General features: G+C 42.4%; 1 protein-coding gene across 1 annotated transcript; it reads left to right on the forward strand.

Moving 5' to 3' along the window:
* Positions 1 to 187: 187 nt before the first annotated feature.
* On the forward strand, positions 188 to 22762 carry RALA (RAS like proto-oncogene A). Its single transcript, XM_053409333.1, has 5 exons — positions 188 to 329; positions 10128 to 10276; positions 12079 to 12287; positions 16941 to 17115; positions 20878 to 22762. Exons 2-5 carry the CDS (start codon positions 10163 to 10165, stop codon positions 20998 to 21000), a joined length of 621 nt encoding a protein of 206 aa, XP_053265308.1. The 5' UTR covers positions 188 to 329; positions 10128 to 10162; the 3' UTR covers positions 21001 to 22762.
* The last annotated feature ends 1169 nt before the right edge of the window (positions 22763 to 23931 follow it).

The raw sequence follows: 23931 nt of genomic DNA on the forward strand, positions 1-23931 counted from the left end.
CCCTCCCTCAGGACGGGCCTACGGAGCCCAGCGGCGCCTGAGGAGAAGCCGACACCCGCCCCGCCACGGAGAACCGCGTCTCCCGCCCCCAGAAGGCGGCGTTGGGTTGTTTTAGGCCCCGCCTCGGCTGCGTCGGGAGGAGGAGCGGGAGGAGCTGGCTTCGACCAGGGCGCGCCCGCCTGCCAGCCAGCCAGCCAGAGACTGAGGTGCCGCCCGCCGCCGGCCCGGGAGCTGCAGGCAGGCAGGCAGGCGCAGGCCGCGTCGAGCTGCGTCCCCGTCCTCCTCCTCCTCCTCTTCCCCGCGCGCCGCTCCTGGCCCTTCCTCAGCAGGTGAGACGGGCCCGGCCTGCCCTCCCTCCCTTCCCGGTCGCGCCTCGAGTTGGCCCGAGCCCGGCGGCGGCGGCGGGGTGGGACCCGGGCGAGGCTGCAGGCGGGGTGGCCGCCCTGCGCCCGGGGGAAATAATAATGGTGGCGGGGCGGCCTAGTGGTCGAGGGCGTGCAGGCGGCTGTCCTTCTCTCCGCCTCGGAGGCCGAAGGGCTTTTCTCTGCCCGCCTCCGCGGGGGCTCCCTCTCGCCCCGCCGGCGTCTCTGCGGGGTTGTTGTTGTGTGTTGGGGGGCTGCTGTCTTTTGGGGGGTCCCGGGAAGCGTCTCGCCTTTCGGCCATGATCTCTCCGCAGTGCTGAAGTGGCTGGGGCGGAGGGTCTTCCTGGGAGGCCGGTCTCCCGTTTGGGGCCGGGGGCTCTCCTAAGAACAAAGAGAGCGGACTCTGCCGGATCGGGCTTGGGGCCCCGCCGAGGTCAGGCTCCTGTTTCCCGCAGTTGCCAGCCAGGTGCTTCCAGGAATCTCGCGGCCGACCTGCGTGTGAAAGTGTACACGCAACACACACACACACACACACACACACACCCTTGCTGTCTGTCATGTGTACCAGGTAGTGCTTGGTGCACTAGCTCTGAATACACAACTTCCGTTAACCTGCGGTGCCTAAAGAACTGTTACTGGATCCCTCCATCCCCCACGAATTAGCGTAATCTCTTTCACAAAGCCATCTAAGCCACTTGACTGCTTAATGTTCTGAGGCTAAATTCCTTCAATATAAAGTCAGGTTCCGGGTCCCTTCTTGAGATGGAAGACATAATTTGTCCAGAGCATGCGGGGGGGGGGGGAGTTGCTCCCCTTCCACCCATTACCCCCCTTCTATGCTGCATTGTTGTTGACAAGATCCAGGCTACTGCTGTACTGCTTGCTGAAATACTCGGGTATTGAGGACAGGATTAGAAGCAGGAGCTTAGATGGCCTCCTCTGTGAATAAATGTTCCACTCCTGAGTCTGTAGGGAAGCGGAGCTTCTTGAAGAGTGCTGGGTGTGTCCTTAGGCTTCGTTAGGCTGCTGCACTCAAGCCAAAGTCATCATGAGAAAGGCATTTTCAAATGTAAGCGTTCTCAAAGTTTACAGGGATACTTAAGGATTTCATATACTTACTGTACTTGCTGACCTTAGACATGTAATTTGGAAATCTGTTCATTTATACAAAGTGAGCCATCCTAAGCGCAGGAAACCTACTCTGTAGATTCTGGAATTTGTACTGCTAAGTATGCGAATTTATCATAAGAAGTTATATGGGTGAATATCCTGCATACCTTAATACAGTTGAATTGCCTTGAATGCAGCTTTACTGCTCTTTCCCATTGCTGAAAGGACCTTGGGATACAAGACTTGCTGAGCATAAATTAGCTGTATGTAAGACATTCTGAGTACAGAGCTTAGGAGAGTGCTTAATTACTGATGTAATTTCAGTGTGACTCCATTGTTTGCGTTCATCCTTTACTAATTTTTTTTTGTTATACTTGAGACGCTGAGATATCATTTAGTTTGAATACTAAGTTTTCTAAGTGCCTACATTCCCCCTTCCTTAACTGGGTCAAGGGAAAAAAATATTGATTCCTTCTATATCTAAATTCTCAAATGCTGTGAAAACATTTGCATAACTCCATTTCAAGCTAGTGAATTTTGTCTGTAGCTAAGTGTGTTTGCAAATTCTAAATTACATATGCCTTGTAGAGTGTTGGATTAGTAAAACACTTGTAGCAGCAGATGCTTGGGTAGTGAAAACAGCAACCACAACCAACACCAGACCACTGGTACTTGCTTTCAAAACGTTCAAGAACTTTTAACAGTAGAGTGTGCCCAGTTTTAGAAACTCAGATATATAAGCTAATCGCCAAATGGCACCTTAAACCTAGGTTACGGTTGCCACAACAGAATGTCTAGGTACCTTTTTTATGAGTTTACAACTCATTAAAACATAAAAGAAAACAATCCAAAACAAAGTCAGGCTTCAAGGGAAATATTTCAGATCCTTCTCCAACTGACATTTTGCTTTCCCCATATTTATTTACCCATTTATTTTATATAGCTGCCCCATAGCAGAAGTACTCTCGGAAGCCAGTGTGGTGTAATGATTTAGAGTGCTAGACTAGGACCTGGGAGATCAATGTTCAAATCCCCCCTCAGTCATGAAGCTCGCTGGGTGACCTTGGGCCAGGCACAGCCTCTTAACCTACCTCACAGGATTGTTGTAGGGAGTAACTGGGGGAGGGGGTGAACCATGGAATCCTTTGAGGAAAGGGGTGGGGATATAAATACAATAAATAAGTTATTCTGCTTACCTGCTTAAGAAAGCTTGGGGGGGCAGCCAGGTGGAGATTTCAGTCATCAAGCTTGGCATCCAGAGATCTCCACGTGGTCACAATTGGACCCACGCCAGTAGCAAAATGCGCCTTGCTAATTTCTAACACTGAATGCCCCTGCTTAAACGTGTAGCTATGGGCATATTCGGACTGTGTTGCTCTTTTTGGATTGAAGTCAGTCACGTACCAGAAAATTCAGGTCGCACAGTTAGTTGATTTGATGCTCTTCTGAAACAAACCTGCCCCCCCAAAAAAACTGGGATAACAACATTTGATTCAATGTTGAATAAAAGCCTTGCAAACCAATTGGAATTAATGCTCAGTAAATAGCCAGCTTTGCCCAACCTCCCTGCAAACTTTGTGCAAACAAATCAGGTTGAATGTGTAATAAACTGGGTGCCTGAAAGCAACCTAGCTCTCCATTACCCAGTTCCTAAAATTTAACAGTATTGTGTTATATTGAAGTCTTACAAGTTTGCACTGCACAAATTTGTAGAATGGTATACCCAAGTCTCACTTTCAGCACTGCCTGGTATTGACAGCCATGAGAATAACATGGTTTTAAATTAGAACTTTAGCAACCCAGCATAAATTCTTGTTCAGCCCATGATGAAATCCTTAATATCTTTTCTGCTCTCCATTACCACTTTAGAACAAATCTTACAACTTGAACTTAAAAAACCCAAAAAAAGCTTGTGCTCCCCAAGACCTCATTGAATCAGAATTGCTGAGTTGGGAGCCACTTGTCTCCAGTATATGCGACATCATCTTATTCCAGTGTCCTCATCCTTTCGCCATTTTTGTCCCCTGGGATCAGAGTTCTCAATAAGAGAGTTCAGATTAACTAGGCTTCACTACCTTGTCAGCCACACACTGTGAAAGGGGTTAAAAAGAAAAGTGAGTGTACATCCCTGCATATGCTCAAAGCTGGAGGTGGACAATGAAGGTGCCTGGATGTCCCTCCATCCTTGACAGGTGCTCAGAGCACCCTTTGGACACAGACACAGAACAAGCCTTTTCCCTCTCTCCAAAGAGTGTGTGTGTTTTTCTGTTCTCTGCTCCAAACTTAGACCTAGAAAGAGGAGCATTTTCTTTGACCTTGTGGTTGATATGAGATGTAGTATGTGATTGTGGGCAACACCCTGGGCCTTGTGGGAAGGGTGCATGTATGTCTTGGTGCTTGCAAGTAAGGCAAGCCAAAACTTGTTGAGCCCTGCATTTGGTAACAGTGAGAAAGAAAGGGCCCTACCAATGAGTTTCAAGAGAGCTGAATGCCAGGGAGAGGGGACTCTTAAGACCAACCAGGAGTTCCCTTTGTGTGGAGGAGCTCTACGTTAGTGATGGGTGGAAAGTAAATTTGGATCTACTAGTAGATCTCTGGGTGGTAAGGATTTAAGCAGATTGGACAGGCCCACTCCTGCACTACACAGCTATGTCAGCATGTGCATAGGCCGGGCCTCTCCTCATGGTTGCTGCATTCTTTGGGAGCGGTGCAGTTGACTTGTTGCCCCCTCACACATGATGCAAAGGGGGTTTGCCTGCATCCCCCTAATGTGAAAGGCATCGCTGACAACTCTGGGAGGGATAGGCAATCATGGCATATGCAAACTTCTGTCTTATAAGTGTCTTCAGTGGGAAAAGAAGTGTAAACTTTACGTCTTGTTGCAGAAATACTAGGAAAGATTTCTAAAATGTATTTTTGCTTCCCTGGGATCTTGTTTTGACCTGAAACATGTGCTGGACTTTTGTTTTACTGGTTGCTGTAGTTCAGCTATGTGAAGTGTTCCAGAGCTGATGAGAACAGGTGGCATTGAACAAGTCTTGCTAAAGGCAGGGCAGATATACAGAGGCAGCCCACCTGCGGTCTTAAGTCTTTAGATTATGAACTGTTAAATGCCCCACTTGCCCTCAAAACTACTTGTATAGAAGGCAATTGTAGGGAGAGAGAAAACTGAGAATGCTTTGGCCCAAGGCCACACTCTGACTTCATAGTTAAGCTGTGATTTGAAGTAGTCAAGGCTCTAGCAACAAGACTATGTTCATGAATCTTGCTCTTGTACCACATCTCCAACTTCCATTATAAATGCATACATTCCTAAAATGGAAACCACAAAGAGATTCTCTTTCTCTCTTTGGCCTGCATTTAATTAATCGGGAAAATGCAAGGTGGAATAAGACATTGAGAGTTTCTGCCTAGCACTTACTGTGTTGATAATTGATCAAATTATTTTGCCATAAAATACCTTTGCTACCGGGGGAAAAAGACAAGCTTCAGTTACATTGTCAACTTACTGCACTGGCTATAATGAATCTTAGACAAACTTGCCAGGAGTATTACATTTCTTTGTTTGAAATGGGAGTAACATAGTCAAACAAAGAAAATAGTCCTTTTACAGTTATTTTAAATGTACAAGAAACAGTATTTTAATGCCTTTTATCAACTTTTAAAATGTTTTTCTCAATTTCATTTTCAGCATATAGTATACCTGTACTGGGCCTTGGATTTGTATGTAGAAAATCTTTTCATTAAATTTATCTCTAAGCTAAAAATATTTCTCTTAAGAGTTGTTAGTCTGTACCTGCTAGCAGCAACATGGGGAAGTTGTTCTAATCTTCTTAACACTTACATTTGTGTATTCTAAACTTGGATTTCTTGTGGGGATGTGCATAATCCTGTGCTTTACATATTAAGTTTTATCCAAAACACTTTGAGCTTTTGTACAGATTGGTGTCACTACCTCCTTTCTTCCTATGAAGCTATTAGGGAGAACTCTCTGGTTCGTAATTAAACTGGTAAATAACCCCCTCTCAATCTGAAGTAATGTGGGTGACTATGAGACAGAATGTCTTCTTGTTTGCTCCTTGGCTATAGGATACTCTCCATTAAGAGGCTCACCTGGTGCCTATTCTAATGGGGGGGGGGGTTGTGTCAGGCAAAAACTTTGTATTCTCTCAGGTCATTTAGCACCATTTTCTGTTACCAACATCTGTCAAATTTCCTTCCACTGCAATAATATTTCCTAGCTTCTGATCATGGCAATGGCAAGTAAGCTAACAAAAGAACCCTAGAGTTTTATATTCATTTGCGCTGTCATCTGGGTATCCTAATGGCTGTTGTGATGAACACAGTGTGAAGGGAAGATGTCCAGTAGACAGGCACCAGGGAGTTGCAGTGTCTTGGGATGAGTCACTGAGCAGTTGTGAATAAATACGTCCCATTCATGCATCACTTGTTGATTTCAGTAAATACCAATGTATCTAGGCTGCGGAATAAAATGTGAAACTGCCATTGTAATACATTGAAGGGTATTACATATTAAATACCCATGGTAACTCTTAAACCAGAGGCAGTGGGCCTTTGGCCCTCCAGATGTTGCTGGACTCTTCCCCCCCCCCATTAAGTGTTTTGATAACTTAGTTTATTAAATCACTAACATGCTCAGACTGCTCAAGTGATGGAAGAACAGTCATACTGTATTCCTGAATGGTGAGAACATTTTCAGAGTAGATTGCTTCATCCCTGCCAAAAATGATGGGATTTGCTATTTTGATGGCTTGCTTTGGGGATGTTAGCAGGTGTGGCAGGGATGATGCCATTAGTAGTTATATGATAAATTGTCCCACTGTCTTGTGGTAATGATGCATAGCGGTAAAGAGACTGAGGTAATGCGTCTAGAAGGCCCCAACAGAAACCTCACTCTCCTTGGAGGTGGTGTTTGTCAAATTTGTTGGCTTTACTCCCCGTCTGACATGGTAATGTATGCAAAATTCTTCAAATATTCAAAATATTCATGCTAAAAATTATTATTAGCTTTGTGTCCCCAGAACATATTTTAGAAGCAGTAGGTATTGTCTACTGTTTAAAAGTGCCCTAGATAAACCACATGTTAAGGGAAGTAATGTCAGTATTTTAATTAGTTAGACAAGAGTAATTTGCCATTCTGCTATGCAGAACTTTATTCCAGTTTTTACAAAATTTGTATACAGCCCTGTTCCAAATATCTCAGAGCAACATATGTGGTACTTTCTCATTTTATCATCAAAATCCTTTTAAGCATAAGATAGTGAAGGTCTCCTTCACATTTAAGTTGTAAAATGTACACACTATACATCCAGCTGTGTGCATTTGACATGCACATTATACACAATAGCTATGCCAGAAAGTTGGGATGGACCAAATCTCCCTGCTGGGTACCTTGGAAGTCGAATGGAATCTGTTCCGGAAGTCCTTTCAACTTCCAAAACATTCGAAAACCAAAGTGTGGCTTCTGATTGGCTGCAGGAAGCTCCTGCAGCCAATCTGACGCCCTGGAAGCCCTGTCGGACATTCAGCTTCCAAAAATAGTTCGTAAACCGGAACAGTCGCTTCCGGGTTTGCGGCGTTTCGAAGCCAAAACATTCAAGAACTAGACTGTTCGACTTCTAAGGTACGACTGTACATGCTTCCATATCGTGTGAAATGTCCCGGATTTAGGTTTCCATGTTCAGCCACTGCATCACACCAATACGTGGTCTGTAACAGCACTAAGCTGTTGAGATTCACATACATTTAAGCAGACTGTTACTGAAAACAGCACTTTCACAGACTTTGGCTGTAGATATCTTACTTGCATTTTATTTTACACTCCATTGTGGCTTCTGTTTATGGTCTTTCTCATGGGTAGGCAAACTAAGGCCTGGGGGCTGGATCCGGCCCAATCGCCTTCTAAATCCGGCCCACGGACGGTCCGGGAATCAGCATGTTTTTACATGAGTAGAATGTGTGTTTTTTATTTAAAATGCCTCTCTTGGTTATTTGTGGGGCATAGGAATTTGTCCATTCCCCCCCCCAAAAAAAAATATAGTCTGGCTGCCCACAAAGTCTGAGGGACAGTGGACCGGCCCCCTGCTGAAAAAGTTTGCTGACCCCTGTTCTTTCTGATTACTTCTAATGGCTTTTAGATTTATCTTTACTGTATATAGATGCTACTGTTAAGAAGTTAGTAGATGCTGTAGACCAGCCGGGGCATGCAAAAGTGCAGTCAAGCACTACAGCAGATACTTCTAGTGATGGCATTCTCTTTCTACCTCCAAACTGGTCATGTTACATGACTCATAACAGTGATCTCTTTGCAGAGGGTGTTTTATTTTGTCTAGTTTTTCACAATATGAAGGGAGGTTTAGAACTGTGGACTCTGTTTCCACTGCAGCCATGATTAACAAGGATGAATACCTACAAATATGCATTTAAAAAAGCAGAAGCCTAAATTATATGTCTGGGTAGGCTTGCTTTAAAAAAACAACTTTTAGCAAGCATCTCAAATAATATATCAATGGTACCGGCCTAGTATTAAATACATGGCACCTGTAAAATACAAGTTCTGCAGATCCCAACAGTACTTTTGTATTGTAGTCCTCCTTCCTTGTAGCTGTGGACAGCTTTTAGTTGCATAAGGTCTTTAAGAGTCCAGTACTTGGCTGCCTCAGTTCTGAAAATATAACAGGTGTATGCTTTTCCTGTTTCCAATCAAACTGTCACAAAACCCTGTTGTCACTAATTTGACAACCTTATATGTAAAAGGTCTTCCCAGTAGTGACGTATGGAAGTGAGAGCTGGACCATAAAGAAGGCTGATCGCCGAAGAATTGATGCTTTTGAATTTTGGTGCTGGAGGAGACACTTGAGAGTCCCATGGACTGCAAGAAGATCAAATGCATCCATTCTTAAGGAAATCAGCCCTGAGTGCTCACTGGAAGGACAGATCGTGAAGCTGAGGCTCTAGTACTTTGGCCACCTCATGAGAAGAGAAGACTCCCTGGAGAAGACACTGATGCTGGGAAAGATGGAGGGCACAAGGAGAAGGGGGCGACAGAGGACGAGATGGTTGGATAGTGTTTTCGAGGTTACCAGCATGAGTTTGACCAAACTGCGGGAGGTAGTGGAGGACAGAGGTGCCTGGCGTGCTCTGGTCCAGGGGGTCACGAAGAGTCGGACACAACTAAAGGACTAAACAACAACAATATGTAAATGCATATCCTATGAGCTTTGCATTCTATATAATGAACTGGAAAGCAAATGTAAGCAGCCAAGTGTACAAAAAAAAAGTATCATCTATGATACCCAACTTTTCTCTTGTAATAAGCTGTGGGCTAACAGAGTTGTTGAATGTTAAATTCTTCTATGCCTAGAGTGGTTTAGTACATACAGCATTTTAAAGGAAAAATTAAGTTTTTCCTACAAATGCCATTTATCCATGCATACATTAAGCTGTGATCCTGTGCTTGTTTCCTTGGGAATAAGCTCTCTTGAACACAGTAGCACTTCCTATGCAAGTTTGCTGAGAAGCATCAGTCTGCATAACAGTTAAGTGTATGTAAGTCAAACTTTCTGAATAGTCCTTGTATCTAAATGTATATACAGAACCTCGGGTTCCAAACACTTCAGGTTCCAAACTCCGCTAACCCGGAAGTAGTACCTCGGGTTACAAACTTTGCCCCAGGATGAGAATGGAAATCGTGTGGCGGCGGCAGCAGGAGGCCCCATTAGCGAAAGCGCACCTCAGGTTAAGAATAATTTCAGGTTAAGAACGGACCTCTGGAACGAATTAAGTTCGTAACCCGAGGTACTACTGTATTCATGAACTGGCTAGCTACTCCCTTATTGGAATTAACACCACTGTATTAGAAGTGGAAATCTGTCATCAGATCTCTCAACACTTCCTTTTTTAAAGCATCTGCTAGACCCCCAGAATAAACTAGCATGGCAAAGGGGAATGTTTGTAACTGTCTTCCCCATTCCCAGCTACTATTTGCTCTAGAGGGAAAAACATTAAGGTACCATACATATGTGGTGTGTGTATGTGTGTACACAGAAAGAACAAACAAGTGTGGTGTAGCAATTGAAGTGTTGGACTAAGACCTGGAAGATCAGGGTTCAAATCCCCACTTGGCCATGGAGCTCACTGAATGACTTTGGGCCAGTCATTCATGTCTGAGGCTTACACTTACATTTGCCATACTTAGATTTTTCCCCAGATACTTCAAACCATGAAGGCTAAATTCAAAGTTCACACCCCCCTTTAAAAAAATAGGTGTGTTAGAGGACTTTGAACTAGTTTTATATGTGAATATGTCCACAAAGCAGAAACAACTGGAAGAGTTGTAACTCAGTGGTAGATCACATGTTTTTCATACAAAAGGTTGCAGGTTCAATCCCAAGCATGTTAATTTTTTTTATATCTAAAAGCTGAAAGCCATCCTTATTCAGAGAACAATTCTCTTTGCTTGATTCTGTTATGCTGAGCAGGTTTTGTTTGTATTACTGCAATTGTTTTTGAAGTTGGGCTAAGTCATGGGAGCATGCTTCTACTTATTTTGTAGCTATTGTACATTTTAGTTACTGAACCTCCTTATGAATGTTTAAAAATCCTTATTAATTCAAAAAACATTTCTTCACCCAGGTTCCTTCTTTGTGTGAAATATCTGAAATCCAAAAATGGCAGCAAATAAGCCCAAAAGTCAAAATTCTTTGGCTCTGCACAAAGTCATCATGGTAGGCAGTGGAGGTGTAGGAAAATCTGCATTAACGCTGCAGTTCATGTATGATGAGGTAAGAGTGTGACAATCATTTTTTATTTTTTATTTTTTAAAAGATTTTTATTAAAGTTTTCAAAATATTACAAAAAGAAAAAGAAAAAATACAAAGTAAAAACAGTTAAAAACAATTCAATCTTTCCGTGTCTTATCTTTCATTCGCTTGTTCCCCAGACCTCCTCACACCTCCCTTTTTTGTATCCAGTTCAATTAGTTGGTTCAGCAAATCCTTTCCCTCTTTGTTTTTATCCTAATCTTTAATCTTAATATATTATAACTTTAGATTATCCCCTGTTAACAATCCATTTTTACACATCTTTATAACATTACTGCTGAAAACCACTTTACTTCAATCCAACATCATTCTAACATTCATTAATTTTGCAGTATTTCTGTAAATAGTCTTTAAATTTCTTCCAATCTTCTTCCACCAACTCTTCTCCCTGGTCTCGGATTCTGCCAGTCATTTCCACCAGTTCCATATAGTCCATCACCTTCATCTGCCATTCTTCCAGGGTGGGTAGATCTTGTGTCTTCCAATACTTTGCGATAAGTATTCTTGCTGCTGTTGTGGCGTACAAAAAGAAAGTTCTATCCTTCTTTGGCAGTGACAATCATTTTTTAAAGAAGTGTGTTCTCAGGCTGTATATGAACAGGGAGTCTAATCACTACATTTTAGTTCGTTTGGTAACTGCTTCAGCAAACCTGAGCAGACTAGTTCTTTCAGCTGGAAAGATTTTTGTATGGTTTATGGCAGGGGTGTGGAACCTTTCTAACTCAATTGTTATTTCCCCCACCCCTTGCAGGCCAGGTTTGACACAATGTCAGGCGACTCTTTTTTGCCCACTCTTTTCTGCAGTGCTTTGAATTGGACTGCTGAAAAATCAGCTGATTGTCGGATTGAGCACTTCTTGCAAGTCAGAGAGGCAGAGTTAGATTAATAAAAGGTTGTAAAATTTTGCCCTAGCTGCTGCTATATTTGTTTAAAGAGTCCAAGAGACTTGATCAGCAATAGTTTTTCAGTATTCTTTTATTTACAGCAGTTTAATTTTCAACTATTAATTAAAATGCTATATTTATACAGTATTTGTACTATACTAACAAATAACTAAAAATACAATAGTCATATTGTATTAAAAATTAATACAGCCAAAGTAACAGTATTGTTTAGCTTGATTACATAGAAAGCAATATTGATTGTAGATACTGATTTTTCTACATTAATTCTTATTCAAACAAACCATCCACTGTTATGAATTCATAGTATTGTGGATTATTTAATTTCAACAAAGCTTCCAAAATAACTCTTTTGCCATTCTATAGGTTCATGCTGCTGCCTGCATATAATTCTCCACAGTTTAATTGATGACTATTTAGGATTGCCCAATTAACAAATATTTGTCAGGATTAAACTGGTCTTTCGTTTGAAGTTCCATTCATTTTTCTCATTCCAACACTCCTCATGTTAACTTTATAGCATATTGAACCTCTGATAGAACTTCATGTTATCTGCCTAAATATTACTGGATATTGCTGGTGTAGCATAATGGCTGCGTTTGCCTTAAGAATTAGAAAGTTCCCTGATCACATCTTGCCTCTGCCATGAATTCACCAGGTGGCCTTGGACAAGACACTCTCACAACCTCTGGTCTCTCCCCCACCCCCAGGGCGGTTCTGAGCCACTAGATGATGCATGTGAAACACTGAACATTTTAAAGTGCTATATAAATGTTACCAGTATTTGGTCAAGGAATGTTTCTTTGGAATCCCTGATGGAAGTTACCAAAATAAGACTGACTCTGTTTCATTTCTTGCCAGTTTGTGGAAGACTATGAGCCTACCAAAGCCGACAGCTACAGAAAAAAAGTAGTTCTAGATGGGGAAGAAGTCCAGATAGATATATTGGATACAGCAGGGCAGGAGGACTATGCTGCAATTCGAGACAACTACTTCCGAAGTGGAGAGGGTTTCCTCTGTGTATTCTCTATTACAGAGCTTGAATCTTTCGCTGCTACAGCCGACTTCAGGTAATTGGATGTGTATGAGAGAAACTGGTTTGTTTTAGTGAATTCAGCATCTTATTTTTACTGTGCTAAATTGTAGCTTTGTTCCATGCTTTTCTGGCCTATAATATCGCTGCAGAATATATGTGCATGGTTAACATTAGCCTATACTCCAGGCCTCTCCATCAATAACATTGGAGAGTTTTAAGGAATAAACACCTAAGAAGCAAGGCCCTTGATGGGGATAAGAAACCACTATTATCATGGCCACAGGGATGGGATGCAGCTAAATAGGAATAGAGGGAAAGAGGCCCTGAATTAAGGATACAGATAAGGCAGACAGCAGAGGCAACAGTCCAAAGAAAAAGAACAACTTGCTGCAAGGAAGGTAAAAGTTGCTTCTTTATGGCTACATTCCATACATTTTTCCACAATCGACATTGTGCTAGTTCACATAAAGCCCCCAGAATCAGCAGACATAGTCCTTACATAGCCTTAGCAGCTTAATATTGCATTTTTGTTCATCGTAACTGTTGGGTGGCTGCTGTCTGCTGAGTAATGCAGTTCTTATAACACAGATGCATTTTCAAGGTCAAACAGGAGAAACAAAGGAGTTGGAGGTTACAGTTGGCTCAGTCATTCTAGCCAATTACTCAATAACTCTTACACAAATGTACTTTGTTTGCTCAAAAACAATTAAATCACCAACATAAAGTATCTGCCTTGCAATGGGAATCAGGAGCTGCACTCCCAAGATTGATGTTTATAATACAAATATTGCATCATGGTGTAAGAGCTTCATTATTTATTTTGAAAAATGAAGCATGCCTGAAAAAGAAGGCATGGCACATCTGGTATCTGAATAAATGTCATATATAACCTATTTTTAATGACACAAAACACTATTGGGTTATTTACTATGTTGGAAATTCTTGGTTCCTGTTGTGTCCAGCATTAGCTTTTGACATGGCTGGGGATCTTTTTAAAGTTCTGAAGCCATGAAAGATACAAATATGTAGTGACTGCTGTATCACTTCTGCTATGCCATAGAACAGGATTGAATCAGGGGTAGAACACACTTGAATCATCTTGTGGTTGTTTAACGTATTTAAAAGATTTATAGTGTGTGTTTTTTTTATGCTGGTGCAAAGAGTGGGGTACCACAAAATAAATTACATGATTGAATTTATGTCTGAACAACAAGCTGAGCCACAATAAATGAAAAATTAAGGCAGGTGAAAACAGTAGAGGCTGCAGCAATCACATGCTTAAACACTTAAAATGCCTGAACAAATATGTGTTAACTTAGAAAGCCTAGTTTACCTTTGTATGCTGTATAATTTTTAAAAGGTAGAAGGAAGCTTAAAATGACTACCGGCCTTTCCAGTTGTTGATTAACTCATTGTGTGCCTACTTGGCATTAAAAGGTTTTGTGTGCTAAACACTCAGTGAATATTCAGTGCCAAATATGGTGACTGTTCTCTTTACTGAATTGGCCACATGGGAGGAAGCAGGCTAGAGTCTGGCTTCAGGCGTTGGACAAACTAGTGCTCACGGTTTGCTCATGGTTTGTTTCATTCCAAACATTCCACAACCGATAACTGATAACTGATAAGTCAAGGGTTATTTGGAGAAAAATCACAAGCCCAGGTTTCTGCATTGCAACAAGCCAGATGGTTGACTTGTTTCTTCTCTTCTGCATCACAATCAGGACTTGGGAAGGAGCAAGGTACTCCATACATTAAATCGTAGCTTATTTTAAACTATTTTGTGGTGTGCATACTGGGCCACTGTAAACTGAATCACAGTGAATAAAAGTTTCTTTGCCACTGAACATTGAGGAAGTGTTTGCTAGACAGCATATGATGGACACAATTGGTATAGATTGCCTCTTCATTGTCTCCTAATCAAACTTCAGCATTTAATTTCTGTTAATTCGAGATCACAGATTCCACTGTAGGTTTGCCAAAAGTCCTCTTGAGTGGCAAGGATTCTTTCTTTAAAAATTAATTTTCAAGAAAACGAACAAAGAAAATATACGCTCCCCTAACAAATGTCCCTGTCCCTTCCTCTCCAAGATACATAATCTTTATGGGAAAACATTTCTCCAGAGTTGTACAGTGAGGGGGAAAGTATTTGAACCCCTGCTAAATTTGCCCGTTTGCCCCCTGACGAAGAAATGACCAGTCCATAATTTTAATGGTAGGTTTATTTGCAGCTGTGAGAGACAGAATAACAACAGGAAAACCCCCGGAATCCCAGAAGACAAAAGTCAGAGATTGATGTGTGTTACAATGAGTGAAATAAGTATTTGATCCCTTTGCAAAATATGACTTAGTACTTGGTGGCAAAACCCTTGTTGGCAATTACAGAGGTCAGACGTTTCTTGTAGGCGGCCACCAGGTTTGCACATATCTCAGGAGGTATTTTGTCCCACTCCTCTTTGCAGATCCTCTCCAAGTCAGTAAGATTTCGAGGCTGATGTGTAGCTACTCGAACCTTCAGCTCCCTCCACTGATTTTCGATGGGATTAAGGTCTGGAGACTGGCTAGGCCACTCCAGAATCTTAATGTGCTTCTTCTTGAGCCACTCCTTTGCTGCCTTGGCCGTGTGTTATGGGTCATTGTCATGCTGGAATACCCATCCTCGACCCCTTTTCAATGCCCTGGCTGAGGGAAGGAGGAGCTCACCCAAGATTTGACAATACATGGTCCCGCCGATCGTCCCTTCGATGCGGTGAAGGTGTCCTGTCCCCTTAGCAGAAAAACACCCCCAAAGCATAATATGTCCCCCTCCTTTTTTTGACGGTGGGGATGGTGTTCTTGGGGTCGTAGGCAGCATTCCTCCTCCTCCAAACACAGTGAGTTGATGGCAAAGAGCTCGATTTTGATCTCATCGGACCATAACACTTTAACCCAGTTCTCCTCTGGGTCATTCAGATGTGCATTGGCAAACTGCAGACAGACCTGTACATGTGCTGTCTTGAGCAAGGGGACCTTGTGGGCTCTGCAAGATCTCAGTTCTTCACGGTGTAGTGTGTTATCCACTGTTTTCATAGTGACTTATGGTCCCAGCTGCCCTGAGATCATTGACAAGTTCCTCCCGTGTAGTTCTGGGCTGCTTCATCACCGTTCTCCTGATCATCGCAACTCCACGAGATGAGATCTTGCATGGAGCCCCAGACCAAGGGAGGTTGACAGTTCTTTTGTGTTTGCGAATTATTTCACCAACCGTTGTCACCGTCTCACCAAGCTGCTTGGCAATAGTCTTGTAGCCCAGTCCTGCCTTGTACAATCTTGTCCCTGACATCCTTGGACAGCTCTTTGGTCTTGGTCCTGGTGGCTACTTTGGAATCTGCTGGATTGATTGCTTCTGTCAACTGGTGTCTTTTGTACAGGTACTGTAACGAGCTGGGATTACAGGTAAGACCTCTCCCTTACAGCAGGTGCTTCTAATCTCAGCTCCTTACATACAGTGAAGATACCAGGTAGGCTGGTTGATAGGGGATCAAATACTTATTTCACTCATTATAATGCACATCAATCTCTGACTTCTGGGTTTCTGGGGGGTTTTCCTGTTGTTATTGTGTCTCTCACAGCTACAATAAAACTACCATTAAAATTATGGACTGGTTATTTCTTCGTCAGAGGGCAAACGGGCAAATTTAGCAGGGGATCAAATACTTTCCCCCCTCACTGTAAGTAGTGGATGCCACTGTAAATGACGTTCTGTTGAATGTGCAATAAAAGGATATCATGTCACTATGAAATCGTCCCTGTCCCTTTTTCCAGCTAATGCTTCGACTTCCTTAGTCAATTTTTCTGAAAGTGCTATAGACCAGGTTTTTTGCAAATATTCTAAAGACTTACAGTTGTGGGCAATAATTTGTTGAGCTGCTTTTGAGAAGGAAAATGTTCAGTTCTTTGTAGCGTAGATTGGCATTTTCATTCTTAAAAAGGTTGGAGTGCAAAGTGGCAAGGATTCTGGATAGCCTTTATCTAGCATGAAAAGTCATGTTGTAGGAACTGCCACAGGTGTGTTGGGACAGAAGCTAGTCTGTTAAGCAGGCAGCTGTGACATGACTGTCAGTTAGGTATTTGGGGGGTAACCATGTTGATAGTTTTATTGTTTGATATCAAGGTTAAATTAATCCAAAGGTTAATGTCAGTGGTAAAATGTAAAGTCATCTTCACTATCACTTTAAAATATTTCCCTTTTTCTATAAAATACCTAATTTATGTATTGTTTCTGCTTAATAATTCTGAAAGTAAATATCTTCATTAATCTTGATAATCCTCTATAGCGCTACTTGGTCAGTTTTTTTATTGATGTTAAACTGCTAATTCTTGTGTTTGGCCTCCCTTGCATTACCATCTCATCTTCAAAGTTATCCTCTTATAAAATTTATAACAGGCTCATCTGTTAGTCCTCTTTATGTGTGCTATCAGTTAACAGTTTATAGCTTCTTACTTGCTACTCCTTTTCTGACTGCTCTCCTGCGTAGGGTCTTTGCAAGTTGCATATTTTGAATACCTAGCACCAAGTTGGTGATAGCACATGATGGGTAACAGCAAAAACATATGTTTATTTCACCAAGGTTGTATTAAAGTATATCTGAGAAATCAAAGAAGATTAAACTGCATGGGTCTTAAAATGTGTTTTTTCTCTTCTCTCCAGAGAGCAGATTTTAAGGGTAAAAGAAGATGAGAATGTTCCATTTTTGCTAGTTGGTAACAAATCGGATTTGGAAGACAAAAGACAGGTTTCTGTAGAAGAAGCAAAAAACAGAGCTGATCAGTGGAATGTTAACTATGTTGAAACGTCTGCTAAAACACGAGCTAATGTCGACAAGGTAAAAGTTTACCGTTTCCCAAATCCATAAACATAAACCTCTGATTCCACTCGTTGTTTGTCAAGACTAATTATTAATGTTACCCTGATTCTTTTGTGTATTGCTCATTCTTCTTCAAGATGAATGCTCTAACAGGTAGCTGAACAGAAGACATTCAAATGGCTCACTAATGAGTTTCGCTGGGGTTTGTTGGAGTGAAGGAATGGGTTTCCCAAAACCCAAAACTGACGGTGCAGGCAGTTTTAAACTGCACCAAAATCCCTATTTTTCCTTAGCTAAAATGCATAAACTTTGAGCCGTTGAGCAAATGCATAACAAGAACACAGCTCTCTCCTTTATCAGTTTGTGACATCAGGGATGACCCTGGCTGGTCTAGGGGAACAGAGCAGACACGTCAGTTCCTTTTAGATTTGTCAGCAGCCTTTGACATGGTCGATCATGATCTTCTGGAGCACCGCCTCGCAGACGTGGGGATACAGGGCATAGCCCGTAACTGGCTGTGCTCTTTTATCTCTGGTCGGGGACAGAGGGTGGCACTAGGGAGGGAAATGTCGTCGCGCCACTCCTTGGTGTGTGGAGTGCCGCAGGGCGCAATTCTCTCCCCGATGCTTTTTAACATCTTTATGCGCCCCCTTGCCCAGATTATCCGGAGCTTTGGGCTGGGCTGTCACCAATATGCTGATGACACTCAGCTCTATCTGCTGATGGATGGCCACACCGACTCGGCCCCGAACACACTGACCAGATGCTTGGAAGCTGTGGCTTGATGGTTTCATGGGAGCCGATTGAAACTAAATCCTTCGAAGACAGAGGTCCTATGGCTAGGTCGGGATGGCATGGGGATGAGGGACCAACTCCATTCTCTTGCGGGGGCCCAATTAGTGCCATTGCCTTCCGTTAAGAGTTTGGGTGTAATCCTTGACGCCTCCCTTTCCATGGAGGCGCAAGTTACAGCAACAGCCAAGGCGACATTTTTCCACCTTCGCCGCATCAAGCAGTTGGTCCCTTACCTTTCCCGCCCCGACCTGGCCACAGTGATCCATGCGACGGTCATCTCCAGGCTTGACTACTGTAATTCGCTCTACGCGGGGCTGCCCTTGAAGCTGTCCCAGAAACTCCAGCGGGTGCAGAATGCTGCAGCGAGGCTCCTCACGGGGTCTCTGCCATGGGAGCATATTCACCCAGTGCTTTTCCAGCTGCACTGGCTCCTGATGGAGTGCAGGGTCAGATTTAAGGTGCTGCTTTTGACCTTTAAAGCCCTTCACGGCCTAGGACCCTCGTACCTACGGGACCGCCTCTCCTGGTATGCCCCACGGAGAGCCTCAAGGTCCATAAATAACAACACTCTAGTGGTCCCAGGCCCTAAGGAAGTTAGATTGGCCTCAACCAGAGCCAGGGCCTTTTCAACTCTGGCTCCGGCCTGGTGGAACGCCCTGCCTCATGAGACCAGGGCCCTGCAGGCTCTGATTTCTTTCCGCAGGGCCTGTAAGACAGAGTTGTTCCGCCTGGCCTTTGGCTTGGAGCCAATTTGATTCCCTCCCTCCCTCTCTTCCTTTTTTCTTTTCCTTCTCCTCCTGCGATGAGGCTACATTTTAATATTTTAATGTTCCATTATTTTAATGTTGTATTTTATTTTTGTTTTTAAGTTGTAATCATTCATCTTGTTTTTATTATTGCTTGTAAGCCGCTCTGAGCCCGGCCTTGGCTGGGGAGGGTGGGGTATAAATAAAAAATTATTATTATTATTATCATTATTATTATTATTATTATTTTCTTATGTGCTGACCACAAAAGACACACAGACCGAAATTCAGGAACAACGCCAGAAGCGTGTTCCCGGAGATGATGACCTCTTCCTCCAAGATAAGAGTAGGAAGAGGAAGATCCTTTTATGGTCAGGAGTGCAGGAAGGAAATCCCTTTTATGGTTAAGAGTGCCGGAGCAGGAACATCTGTGATGTCAACCTGCGTGTACAAGCTGACGTGGCTGGGGAAGGGGGAGAGGGTGTCTGGAGGATATATATACTGCATGAAACTTCTCGTTTCTTTGGACTTGCTGTGGACTTGATCACGCAAGTGCCTTCTGCTATCCTGAGAGCAGAATAAACTCTTTCTTTGAACCAACCTTGGTGTCATTTGACTTCCTTCCTCCTGTCCCGGAGCAACGCAGACCCAGTCGGTGAACTCAAATAAGGCTACAGGAGTTCAAGCAATGGGCTTGAACATTCCCTCTTGTATGCTCAGCTGTAGAGAACATTTCCTGGTTTTTCAAATTACCATTTCCTATGATGCCTCGGTTGCTGCCTGTAAATCAGGGTTGCAATCCATAGTTTTAAGTCCAGTTTGCAGGTAAGTATTTCCAGTTCAGACATCATGGGAAACTGCAACTTAACAAACCAGAAGCCTTATCGCAATCTGGTGTGAGCAGTGATGGAGCTTCAGGCGGGGGCGTGGCTGGCGCGCATCCCGGGGGGGGTGTGCCGCCTGCGGGGGCGTGGTGGCCAGCGCGGACAGAGGGACAGCCACAATGGCACCCCACTGGGATTGCGCTGCAGGGGGCGGTGCGCTCCCCCCCACCCCTCTTCCTCCACCAGTGGGGTGGGGGTGAGATGGAGTGTTGAAGCTCATTTCCTAACAGACTATGGCCTGAACCTGCTTCCATTTATTCTGAGTGGGATTAATTCCAGTCTAATTAAGGAAAGTAGTTGCTGGCGACTGTGTTGCCCCTATAAAGGGTGTAGGGTGGGTTCTGACTTACACTGTTGAAGGAGATGTGAGCTATAATGCTTATAGGTAAACTGGGGTTTAAGATTGTATGAGCTACCGTGTGTGTGTGTGTGTGTGTAAGTTCTTTCATACTCTTCTTTTAAAGAATTTGATTATATACCCTAGGCAGAAAATGCTAGCATCAGTGTCTTAATCTCCTTCAAATGAGATGGAAGGCAGTGGTGTAATTTAATCAACTCATGTTTTAATGATCTGGTACACAGGTGAAAACTTCTTAAATCTTTTGTTTTTTAAAAATGACAACAATAAGAACCCTATAGTTCTTAAAACTTATTCTTCACTAGTTCTAAGAACTAGCTCTTGCCTTGTAGAAAATCTGCTTGGCAAAAGGTTAAGGGGCTTAGTGGTTTAATATGCAAACCTCTCCTTTCTGACCTATATACAAACATGACTGCATAACAGGAAAGTCCTTTTTAAAAACTCAGATGTTAGAAATTGGGTCACTAAATGTAAGTTGGCTTGTTTACTCTGAGCAATATGGTACTGAATCGTTATTGACTCACTAGAATTTGATGGACAGCTGTTTCCTAGAAGTTTTCTTGGCTTCTAATTTGAGCAACTGGTTCTGTAGCACTCAGGAATATTTTCATGCATTAAGGGTCGGTGGCAGGCTAGTTTGCAATTAAGCAAGATCATCCTTACTTCCATAGTTGGGTCACATGCAACATTGATTTACCAGTTTCTGGCATGTGACTTCATATCCGCTTTATGATTTTAGCAGGCTATGCTTAGCATGGCTACTTACATTATTAACAGCAGGTCTGAATAGATATATTTTTGTTTTCTTTCTACTTTCTATAGAATTCTGTTAAAGAAAAATATGAAAACAGTTTTAACCCTACAATACATTACCACTCACAGCTGAAAAGGAATGAAGCAGAACCTCTTAGTTTACTTAATAGCTTAAAAATGCAGGCTTTGATTAATGTAGCACATGTTTGCACACATGTACTAACACTTGTATTTTTCTTTCTAGGTATTTTTTGATTTAATGCGAGAAATCAGAGCAAGAAAGATGGAAGACAGCAAAGAAAAGAATGGAAAAAAGAAAAGGAAAAGCCTAGCCAAGAGAATCAGAGAAAGATGTTGCATTTTATAATCAAAGTTCCAAACTCTCATCATCCCTTGATCATACTAATAAAATCCATAACTTATAGCATGCCATTTGGAGGCTCCTATGACTGAATTACTCTTAACAGTTTGGAAATTGTAATGTACCACTTAAAGCATGAATTGGGACAGCACTGAAAGTCTTTCACTGAAAAAGTTTAATGTGGCTTCAAGAGAGCAGAATTCAACCCATTTCATAACTTGCTGCCTCTCACCATGGTTCTTCTGAATGTAGAGGGTTTTTTTCATGGGCAGTCCATCTTGAACTGTAAACAAAGCATTACTTTCTATCATTTCTCCTAAAGCATACAGTTTTCTATCACCCAAACTTCACTTTGTCTTCTACTGCCTTGGAAACTACAGCAGTGGTCAAAACTAAGCAAAGGTAGTGTATATATGCTTTTTTTTGCAGTTATAAGAATATGCAAATTAGAGAAGAGAAACGAGCTCTGTTCTCTGCTTCTATTGGAAGTCATTTATACATGGAATTAGCTTAGACAAATGGTATAAACTCATGAGTATATTTGAATATGCCTTAATTTTAAAAAAAAAACTTAAAAAAAGTTAACGTAGTTAAGGGTGTATCTTCCTTGTGATGCACTGAGGTGTGTGCATCACTGTGAAAGTATATCCTTCAGTGTGGAGTGCAGTTTTTGTGAGCAATTTTGCTAACTAGCTGTGTGCTAGCAGTATCTCTGATCAGAAAAGTGTGCCATACTCTGGGTCTTTAATAATCCAGAGCATACTATTAACCTGTGATTCAATGAAGATTGCTTTTGCTTACAGTGGAAGGGCCGTCATAGACATCTGAGATTGAATATAAAAAGAGGGTGGAGCACATTCCAGTCAGAAGTGGTCACGTATTTCTTAATGCACAGATATTGACACTGCCCTTTGGCAACTACTTAATTTGGGTAAGGTATCTTCCTAGGGTTGGGGCACAGTGTGGGACAAATAGTTGCTGGTAGATGTGTTCTTAGAGCACAAATTGATCTTGCTCTTAGGGCTGTCTGGAAAATATAAATTTTCCATTTTTCTGTGTTGCTCCTGTCTAAGGCTTTGGAAATGTTAGCTATGCATTACCTAATGGGAAAGCGTTATAGCTACTTTTTCTGATATCAGTCAAACACCCCACTATACTTTGCAGTATGGAAATATTGGCCATGTGCTTCCATAATCCCTCATTGATACACTAAAATGTATTGCCCTTTACTGTTCTGCTTTTTGAAATATAATTAGTACATTTAGTATGTGGAATTGAAAGATAAAGCACTATCTGAGGCTTTTAAGTTTCTTGGGTGTAGGTGTAAAGGTTAGATCAGTTACAAAAAACACTTTTTTTATATACATGTGTGAATTTATGAAATGACAGTTCAAGATGTGTCTGAGCAAACTAGACAACACATATTTAACATGCTAACAAGTAGACATTAGGAATGTGGCTGTTTAGAGAACACTTGTTTATCAAAACTTTTTGTATGTACATTCTCCTGTAGACGCTACCATGTGCAGAATTAGTTCTTGATGTGCCTGGCCAAGCAGATTGGTCCTCATCTTATTGTGTATTTGTTTTCAGTCTGTCTAACCAGGGAGTTTAACCACTAACATTGATGTTTGTGTAATGGGAACCAAGGTGTTATGAAGCCAATGGACACAGAGAAACTATTGTCATAGGCTGATGCCTTACCAGATTCTTTTTATTTGCTATTTGAGCCATTGACTATGAATAAACTTTCATTTTTAAAAAAATATTTTGTGGAATGCTAATTACAAAACTTTCATTCCAGATGAGTGACTTTACCATTGCTTCTGTTAAGTTTTTCCTGTACAGTGGTACCTTAGTTGTCGAACAAATTGGCTCCTGAACGTCGCAAACCCAAAAGTGAGTGTTCTGGTTTGCAAAAATTCTTTGGAAGCCAAGCGTCCGACGCAGCTTACATGACTTCTGATTGCCTGCAGGAAGTTCCTGCAACCAATTGGAAGCCACGCCTTGGTTTGCGAACCATTCTGGGAGTCGAACAGACTCCCGGAACAGATTAAATTTGAGAACCAAGATACCACTGTATATAAAATGGATTTCCTAACTTGTTAAAGTCCAGGAATCTGCTCAACTGAGATTATATTGTTGATGCTTCACAAATGGAAGTCTGCGTTGAAAGTGTGATTGTTGGGCAAATTAGTAATCACAGAGCTGTGTGAAAGTAACCTATTACTAATCTGATGCACTGTAGAACTTTGTGCCCTGCACTCTCCTGTGGCCATTTCCCACTTTCCCTACTCCCATCTCAGTTCTTGCCAAAACAGCACGATAATCCAAATATTGCCGTTGGAACAAATGGCATATTAATACAAATATGTCCTGACTCTTCTTCTCTGAAACATGCTCCAGCTTTGGTTGAAAAGGGCCAGAGCTGCCTTTGCAGAGTGAGGCGCCTGCCTCAGGTAGCAGATAGTGAGAGATAGGGACTAAACAGTACCTCGGGATGCGAACGTGATCCGTTCCGGAGCCCCGTTCACATCCCGGAGCGAATGTAACCCGTGTCTGCGCGTGTGTGGGTCACGTTTTAGCACTTCTGCGCATGCGCGTGACGTCATTTTGACGGTCTGCGCATGCGCGCGCATTGAAACCCGGAAGTAACGTGCTCCGTTACTTCCGGGTTACCACAGAGCGCAACCCAAAAATGCCTAACCCGAAGCGTATTCATCCCGAGGTATGATTGTACAGTGGTACCTTTGGTTACGGACGCTACAGGTTACAGACTCCGCTAACCCAGAAATAGTACCTTGGGTTAAGAACTTTGCTTCAGGATGAGAACAGAAATCGTGCGGTGCGGCAGCAGAGGGAGGCCCCATTAGCTCAAGTGGTGCTTCAGGTTAAGAACAGTTTCAGGTTAAGAACGGGCCTCCAGAATGAATTAAG

This window comes from Podarcis raffonei, chromosome 12 (genome assembly GCF_027172205.1).
Source record: "Podarcis raffonei isolate rPodRaf1 chromosome 12, rPodRaf1.pri, whole genome shotgun sequence".
Lineage (NCBI taxonomy): Eukaryota > Metazoa > Chordata > Lepidosauria > Squamata > Lacertidae > Podarcis > Podarcis raffonei.